This window comes from Zingiber officinale, chromosome 4B (genome assembly GCF_018446385.1).
Source record: "Zingiber officinale cultivar Zhangliang chromosome 4B, Zo_v1.1, whole genome shotgun sequence".
NCBI classification, from domain to species: domain Eukaryota; kingdom Viridiplantae; phylum Streptophyta; class Magnoliopsida; order Zingiberales; family Zingiberaceae; genus Zingiber; species Zingiber officinale.
The window spans coordinates 77,260,531-77,269,806 of NC_055993.1; the positions used below are offsets into that span (position 1 = coordinate 77,260,531).

At 40.4% G+C, this 9,276-nt stretch overlaps 1 protein-coding gene across 2 annotated transcripts; it reads left to right on the forward strand.

Moving 5' to 3' along the window:
• The first annotated feature begins 7,084 nt into the window (after window positions 1-7,084).
• LOC121975201 (beta-carotene hydroxylase 2, chloroplastic-like) lies at window positions 7,085-9,060 on the forward strand. Of its 2 annotated transcripts, XM_042526685.1 has the most exons (6): window positions 7,085-8,068; window positions 8,166-8,225; window positions 8,295-8,501; window positions 8,572-8,697; window positions 8,772-8,828; window positions 8,938-9,060. In XM_042526685.1, exons 1-6 carry the CDS (start codon window positions 7,658-7,660, stop codon window positions 9,016-9,018), a joined length of 942 nt encoding a protein of 313 aa, XP_042382619.1. In that variant the 5' UTR covers window positions 7,085-7,657; the 3' UTR covers window positions 9,019-9,060. The 2 variants fall into 2 exon arrangements, with proteins under 2 accessions (XP_042382619.1, XP_042382618.1); XM_042526684.1 differs by having other exon boundaries at window positions 8,772-8,948.
• The last annotated feature ends 216 nt before the right edge of the window (window positions 9,061-9,276 follow it).

Below are 9,276 nucleotides of genomic sequence, written 5' to 3' on the forward strand. Positions count from 1 at the left end.
AGTAATTTTGTAGAAACCCATAATCATCCACTTGCAACTCCATCAAAGGTGCATTTGCTACGCTCACATCGTAATGTTTCTGCTGCAAAGAAAGCTTTAACTCAACAATTTTCAGAGGCAAATGTGCCAACTTGTCAACAAATGAGATTATTAGAGATAGAGTATGGAGGACCTGAGGGTGTAGGTTGCACAGAAAGAGATATTAGAAACTTTGAAAGAAATCTAAGGGATGAACAAAAAGGTATTGATGCTGAAACACTCATCGAGTTTTTTACATCTGAGCAAGAGAAGAATTCGGCTTTTTTCTTTGATTACCAGACTGATTCAGATAACAGATTTAGTAGGTGCTTTTGGGCTGATCATGTATCAAGAAGAGCATACAGTGTATTTGGTGATGTAGTGGTATTTGATACAACATATAACACCAACAGATATGGCTTGATTTTGGCACCATTTGTAGGAGTTAATCATCATCATCAAACAATTCTTTTTGGCTGTGGGTTTCTTAGTGATGAGAAAACTGATTCATTTGCTTGGTTGCTTACAAAGTTCTTAGAAGCTATGCCAAAGGGTGCACCAAACATTATCATCACTGATCAGGATCCTGCTATGACAAAAGCTATTGCACAGATTTTCCCTCAAACAGTACATCGATATTGTTTGTGGCATATATTGAATAAATTCCCAGATAAATTGGACCCTTTGACTTTCCGAAACCACTATCAAAACATAAAGAATGTCATTGCAAATTCTACAACACCTGATGATTTTGAAAAGTCATGGGAAGAAGCTATCAAGTGTGCTAACTTAGGGAATAATGATTGGTTGTCTTTGATGTATGAACTGCGACACAGATGGGTGCCAATATATTTTAGCCATATATTTTGTGCTGGAATGTCAAGTAGTCAAAGATCCGAAGGCTCACATGCATTTTTCAAGAGATATGTCTCAAATAAGAACTCATTGATGGATTTTATCACCCGTTTTAATAGAGCACTAAGACACCAAAGACATAATGAGTTGGTTGCAGACCATATTGATATGAATGAGCATCCTAAGATTAATACAAACTGGCCAATGGAAATTCAAATGGTTAAGGTGTACACAAAAAAGAAATGGCTTGAATTTCAAAGTGAGATGACCGAGAGTCATGGTTATTACGTGCAACATGCATTTACAGGTGTTGATTCAGTGGTTTACCATGTGATGAAATTTCAAAGTTTTTCTTCCTCCAAATCAAGGGTGCTCACGCATGATAAACAAAGAGATTACATATCGTGTAGTTGCACAAAATTCGAGTTCGAGGGCATTCCATGCAGGCATATGTTAGCTTTTTTTCGTATCAATCAAGTGTTTCATTTGCCCGATACATATATACTTAAGCGATGGACAAGAGATGCAAAAGTTGGAGCAGTATATGGTTTGGGTGAGCAAAATGTCATCGATGATCCAGATCCAGAAAGGTTTTTGATGTCGAGACATTCAAGGTTATCCTATAAAGCTTCAGTATTAATTGATGATGCATCTTTGACTAATGAGGGGACAACCTTTTTGGATGAACAATTTGATTGTATCTATAATAAAATTCAAGAGTTGAACATTAGTAGAGCATGCAGTGATAGAAGTCAAAGGAAGAAATCCATGGATGAGGGTATTGGTATTATTGATCCTTCTTTAGTTAGAACAAAGGGATGTGGGAAGAGATTGAAATCAGCGAAGGAGAAATCAACCTCAAATTCCAGGCTATGTCATGGATGTGGGCATCGAGGAGTGTCACATGACAAGCGTAATTGTCCAAATTTACAGCAAGGGTAAGTGTCGATTAATTCTGCAATTATATTATAATTTTACTTGCAAGAACAGATTAATTTTATTATATTTTATAAATATGACAATGTGTTAATTATCAGGTCAACTCAAGATAATTGTCACAACAGCGTTGACGATATATATGAACCAGATTTGGCATCTATATCTGGTATGACTAAAAATTTTCTGTTGAATTATAGTGTTTTATTGAGAAAATGGAATTAATAATTACTTTTATTGTTACAGGTTCTAATAACATGCATTAGGATGCTAACTATGGTTGGTATTCATCTATTTGCTTTGTTGGTATGTTTGATTGGTTTATTGTGTTTATTATATGTTTAGTGTTATGATATTAGTATACATTGCTCTGCACTTTATTGAAACGTAGTGTGTATAACTTTTGTTAATCCTTCACCTCTTAAATAAGATTGCATTCATACACATTATTCCTATTTATTAGTAATTTTCATTTACTTGACATTTTTCTTAGCCACTGGATTTACATGCGAAGTCTGGTGATAGAATATAAAGTTGCTTGGACACCTTGATGTGCTGGAAACCGACTTTGATATTGGTATAGACAGCTCTGCATTTTATTGAAAAGTACTCTGTGTAGAGAATGTTTATCATCCTTTGAGAATTAAAGAAAATACAAATAGGTATTTTAGTGTGGGTTTAAAATTTTGAGATTTGATACTTGCTAGTTTTTTACTTGCTGTGCGCATAAACCAGATTTCATAGCTTTGAGTGATTATGTGATTGTAGCACAGTACACAAAATGTACACAAACAATTAGAAGAGTAGTGAATGATATATTTTGTTATATTTTACAATCCTAAACATCATATTATTGCATAAAATAACCTCACAAAGATCAACTTCTTAACTTTATAGATCAAACAAATTTAGCTACATGGATGTCATATTATTTATTTCTTATATTGTTAATCTGATTCACATACTGCTTTAATTTTTATTTTATGTTGTGGTATCATATTTTTTATCATTCATATACTGTTTATATTGTTTATCCAATTAGGCTGATATTTTGCTGCGCGGATATCTTGGTTGGAAACTATTCGCTTACTCTTTTCAGCGTGGCGTTCAAGTGCTTGAAAAAGTTTGTAAGAGGCACAGAAGATGACAGTTTGGTAATTGAGTAGGAACTGTATTCCTAATGGATGTATTATCTGACATCAAAAACTATGTACTTTGGTAATTGAGTAGGAGTTGTATTCCTAATTTATGTATTATCTGACATCCAAAACTATTTACTTGTGGATGCTGGATGCAGTTCATGGAAATGAAAATCCTGACAACTCTTATGGCATTGTGTTTGATGTGTCTTTGATGCTACATATTTTTTCTTTAATTCTGGCTATATCTCTCATTGATTTCTTGTATGTGCCTTGCACATAAGATGACACTGAGATATATCTGTACACTATTAGTCATTTCTATTCTTTTTTTTTTAGATGTAGCACAGGCTGAAACTAGTAATAGTTTCATCTATAAGCTTCAATCTAGCAGAGAGGGCTCGGTAGCTACTCATGTATTTATGCTACTCAGTTTTATATTTGCTTGCTCTTTATTATGCTTCATTTTCTATCGGCTATTAATATGCTGTTCACTTGCATGTCTTGTTTGTCCTTTATTTCTTTATTACTGTCTTATAATACACTTAGAGGGCTCGGTAGCTCGTTCTCCGGACTAGGTCAGAGAGGGCTCGGTAGCTCGTTCTCTGGACCGGACGAAGTCAGAGAGGGCTTGGTATCTCGTTCTCAGGATCAATCCTATTATCACATAGGCGTTGGATCGGTCAACAGACCGATCCAGTGAGACTTTGATTGTCTGATCGGTGCACAGACCGATCTGGTGAAACTAGGTTTGCTGATCGGTCTGGTGACCGATCAGGAAACACTCAGTAGCACACTGAGTGTAATCTGATCGGTCTGTAGACCGATCAGGAAACACTCAGTAGCCTACTGAGTGTAATCTGATCGGTCTGTAGACCGATCAGGAGATGATGTCGCGAGAAGGAAAAATGCAGGGGATCGGTCTGTGGACCGATCGGTCTGTAGGACCGATCAGGCCATATCCTGATCGGTCTTGGGACCGATCAGGTGGGAGTGCGAGGAACCGCACTCATTAAGCCCTGATCGGTCTACAGACCGATCAGGCCATACCCTGATCGGTCTTCACGACCGATCAGACATCAATTATATAATTTATCATGTTTTGGGAAATAAAAATAACTCATTAAGCCCTGATCGGTCTGCAGACCGATCAGGCCATACCCTGATCGGTCTTCACGACCGATCAGACATCAATTATATAATTTATCATGTTTAGAGAAATAAAAACAACTCATTAAGCCCTGATCGGTCTGCACACCGATCAGGCCATACCCTGATCGGTCTGCACACCGATCAGGCCATACCCTGATCGGTCTTCACGACCGATCAGGCCATACCCTGATCGGTCTTCACGACCGATCAGACATCAATTATATAATTTATCATGTTTTGAGAAATAAAAACAACTGCGAATCAGAAGCAGAAGTATTTCCCATCCATGTAAAAGGAAAAGACCAAAAGTTTAGATAATTGCTGCAACCAGCTGCAGCATAATGTTCTGCTCATTTTAAGAACAGAGACCAATCCAAATCGACAGCCCATTTAGAGCTAAAATTGTATAGAGCAATTCATAACTAAATATGTAACATCAAAGACAGAATACAACAATTCAAAAAAGTTAAGATAATTGCTGCAACCAACTGCAGCATATGTTCTACTCATTTTAAGAACAGAGACCAGACAACCCATTTAGAGCTAAAATTGTATAGAGCAATTCATAACTAAATATATAGCATCAAAGACAGAATACAACAATTCAAAAAAGTTTAGATAATTGCTACAACCAACTGCAGCATAATGTTCTGCTCATTTTAAGAACAGAGACCAATCCAATTTGGCAGCCCATTTAGAGCTAAAATTATATAGAGCAATTCATAACTAAATATGTAGCATCAAAGACGGAGTACAACAATTCAAAAAAGTAAATATGTATAGAACTACTCAAAACAATTGATTCATTACAACTTACAAAATCCATCCAAAAATTAAAAAAAAAATATTCAAATGTCATCATCCATCATTACATTTCTTTATCACATTACAACACTAGCACTACTTAACTAGACCAACCAACAAACAAAACAAGTATATAGCCAAAAGAAATAAATTGACTATGACTAATATCCAAACCATAAGTGGTACATTCCAATTTCTCATATTATGTCCAGGATAAACAATGTGTTCACTTCCAAATCTTGACTCCGCTCTTGGCAACATCCTACAATGTATATCATTGGTGTCTACATTTAGTCCAGTATCGGACCTCACCCACTTTAACCATCCATGCTACCTACATCCATAATATAGTCTTCCTGGGTTCTTGATCGATCTAGAGACTAGCACAAATGCTATTAATCCGCAATCCCTGCAACGTACAGTTTCATATTGCGTTTGGTTGATGGTACTGTTACTTGATGATGCCATTCAATAACAACCTAAAATTAAAATTTCACAAAATTAAGTTAAACAATAGCAGTTTGCATAAGTAATGAAAAATATAGATGGTATTCAAGTGACAATATCTGGAGCATTCCAAAGAATTGATTGCAACTTAAAGCGTTACAAGAATATAACTATAGAAAGACTTGTATTGTATCTCAAAGATTAGTGAAAACTCTGTCAGCTAAACAACTTGTCAACTGATGTCGAACTTAAACAAATCGAGACTGTATATATATACACCTCTGCTCTCTTGTAGAAACAAAGAGTAAATTAAATTCAAACAAAATATAAAGATATTCAATCCACTTGAAACAGAGAGGCAACCATTTAAGTTGACCTTCAGTGCTTGAAATGACATGATCATTAGTAATGCTACTGCTACTTATCGCATTTCCTCAGCTTCTCAGGCAGCAATCAATCAATCTATCGTGATGTGTAGTAGGCCATAGAAAATAAATCACTTTGCTAGCTAGCGCTGATTGCATGAGCCTCTGAATGATTGGAGAAATCTAAGGTTCGAGTTGGACGATGATGAGCATCTGTCGATGGATTATTGTGTTCAACTTAAATTTGCTTTAACTCAACTTTAGAAAGCATGAAGACTTGGCCACAGTTCAACAGAAAAATTGTATATTGCAAAATATAACATAACAAATCACAGATTCAGCTTAGAGGAACAAAACTTCAAGTTCAATTAAAGTGGAGTATCAATCTGGTGCGGACACTGCTACAATAATTTAAATGAGAAACGATAACATAATTGCAGAATCTGTGATTTGAGACAGCTGCTGGTTGTACCTGCAAAGAAATTGGTTGCGTTGAGAGACGGAAACCCTAGATAGGCCGACAGCTGCTGGACGAGGATGGCTGCGGCAAGTGGGGCGTCGAAGTCTTCTCGACGCAAGGCCGAGAGCAGCAGCCGCGAGGGAGGATCAGTAGAGGGCGGCGGCTGAGAGCAGCACCCGCGAGGGAGGATCAGTAGAGGGCGGCGGCTCGACGAGAAGGAAACCTCACAGAACTTGGCGCGTTAGGGCAAAACCCGCGACGCGAGGGAGAGAAGCTGAGGGCGGCGGCGGCGGCGAGAAGAAAGGCCACGGCGAGAAGAAAGGCGAGGAGGAAGGCGAGGGCAAAACCAACGACGCAGAGGGAGAGGAATTGAGCGCGGCGGCAGCGGGAAGAGAAGAAAGTCGAGGAGGAATGCGCGTTAGGGCTTAAGTGGAATAGTGGCAGCGTTTTCGCGTTTTCTCAGCTCGTGACGCGGACTTTGCCACGAGGGCGGTCCGCACAGTTCCGCAAGTTTTGTTCCGCAGCGGAACAAAACTGTATATATATATATATATAAAAGTGTTTGTGGCAAGCGGCTGATCAACTTAACATTCTTAAGTCAATCATCCATTAAGAAAAATGTATATGTTAATTTAATTAGGTTAGTACTTAATCCCTAGATGTTTGAAAAATTGAAAAAGTGTTTGACAGCACTATTACCCTTGGGACAATCAGAGCATGTATCATAGTAAAAGATGATAATCCTCACCCTAAGATCCTTCAGGACTACCCCCACGCAATCTAGAAGGAAGGTAAATACTGGGCTTCACCCAACAAAACGACCCTTTGTGTGGATGTTAGGAGATTAACGAGGTATTGCGCACACGTTGGGGATCGATACCATAATCTATTTACAGCAATACCATATGTAGATACTAATTGTATCAGTTGTGGGGTGGCAACTAGAGTACATATTACAATAAAAGGTGTAGTCATCATCTTAACGACCCTCCGGCTCCACATAATCTAAAAATAGATAAATAATGGAGGTATTTGTTCTACCATAGTGACTTTCCATAGAGAAAATTAAACACCCAAGAAGATATTTTTTTTATTTGTTGAGAAATGATTTTAAGATCTATTACAACAAATAGTACTCATGTAGATAACAACTGGACTAATTTATGATAACTAATTAAAGTATATTGTAGCACATGTTGTAAAAGGAGAAATCTATCACCCTGTCATTGGAAGAAAGTAAATTAGGTATCAAATAAGCCCGGTATAAAAGGGTGTTTTTCATCGTTTTAGATTTAACCTTTACTTTATGTTACAAATCTATCACATAATTACAGGCTCAGCTACCCTCTGATGGTAAATATCAATTGTTATAGGATAAAAAAATCAATCGTTCTTAGAATAATTCACGACAACGCCACTGTATAAATCATCTAGGCATTACTAATAGTCCAATTGCTTTGCCATCCGAAATAGGAGCAGCCATGGCGGTCGTCGCTGCAATCTCCTGCCGTTTGCCTCACGGAACCTCAAGCGATTGCTTCTCTCTCTTCCACTCACTCCCTGTTCGGATCCCCCGCGGCAGGGCTACCACGCGCCAGCCGTGCTGTCGGAGAGCGGCCGCCTCTGTCCGCTTTGTGCTCAGGGAGGTAGAGTGGAAGGAGGAGGAGAGTAATGGGGGCCGCGTTTCTATGGCCGATGCTCTGATTAAGGAAGAGGTGGAGGTGAAAGGAAAAGAGGAGCTGCGAATCGCGTCTGACCATCGGATGGCGGAGAGAAAGGTGAGGAAAGAGGCGGGGCGGCGGACGTACCTAATCGCGGCGGTGATGTCCAGCCTCGCCATCACCTCCATGGCGGTCGCAGCCGTCTATTACCGATTCACCTGGCAAATGGAGGTTAATCTTGATTTCGTTCCCTTCCATAGCTAATTTTTCTACTCAATATATATATCTGTACTTTAGTTAGCGAAAGAGAGATCGATTTGTGTTGCAGGGCGGCGAGGTCCCGGCGACGGAGATGTTGGCGACGTTCGCTCTCTCCGTGGGCGCAGCGGTAAGAGGCTAGCTGCTCACCAAAACCCTCGTTTTCTTTAATTTCTTGGCCGGAATGATCACTGATCAGGTGGGAATGGAGTTATGGGCCCGTTGGGCGCACCGGGCGCTGTGGCACGCCTCTCTGTGGCACATGCACGAGTCGCACCATCGGCCGCGCGACGGCCCCTTCGAGCTCAACGACGTCTTCGCCATCGTCAACGCCGTCCCTGCCATCGCCCTCGCGGCCTACGGCTTCTTCAACCCCGGCCTCCTCCCCGGCCTCTGCTTCGGCGCCGTAAGCCTGCCCATCCAAATTAGTTAAGCTATCATCACTTCGTCTAACTGGCCGTGGCGAACACCTACAGGGCCTCGGGATTACGCTGTTCGGAATGGCCTACATGTTCGTCCACGACGGCCTGGTCCACCGAAGGTTCCCGGTGGGCCCCGTCGCCAGCATACCCTACTTCCGCCGGGTCGCCGCCGCCCACCAGGTACGATGCACTGCCCGCCACCGCCGACTCAACAGATGATGCATTATAAACTCTTTTTGCGTGGCTTCTGACAGATCCACCACATGAACAAGTTCGAGGGGGTGCCTTACGGTCTGTTCTTGGGGCCTGAGGTCAGGCCGCGCCTCATCCAGATAGATAATATTGCAGTGCACAAACACAGCGACATGGTAGCTAGGGAACAGGACGGAGTATATCTAACCTCGTCGTCGTTTGCTGCAGGAGCTGGATGAGGTGGGTGGCCTGGAGGAGCTGGAGAAGGAGATCGCCATGAGGAATAAGCTCTACAGCAGCTCCAATTGACCAACCTAAGCAGTGCAGTCGAGCTTGATCTTGTTTTTTCTAGTGACCATTCTAACGAACAGACCGCGTTGCGTATATTCTTACTCCATTATATTCTAATTTATTATCATTTGTGCAGCTGGATAATGTGCAGCTCAAGCAACGGCCGCGTTGGGTATCAAACAATTGAGAAGATTTCGTTGTGGAGATCTTTGTAATTGTACCCGAATTTGTCGGTTATTGTAATAATATATATATATACAGTTTTGTTCCGCTGCG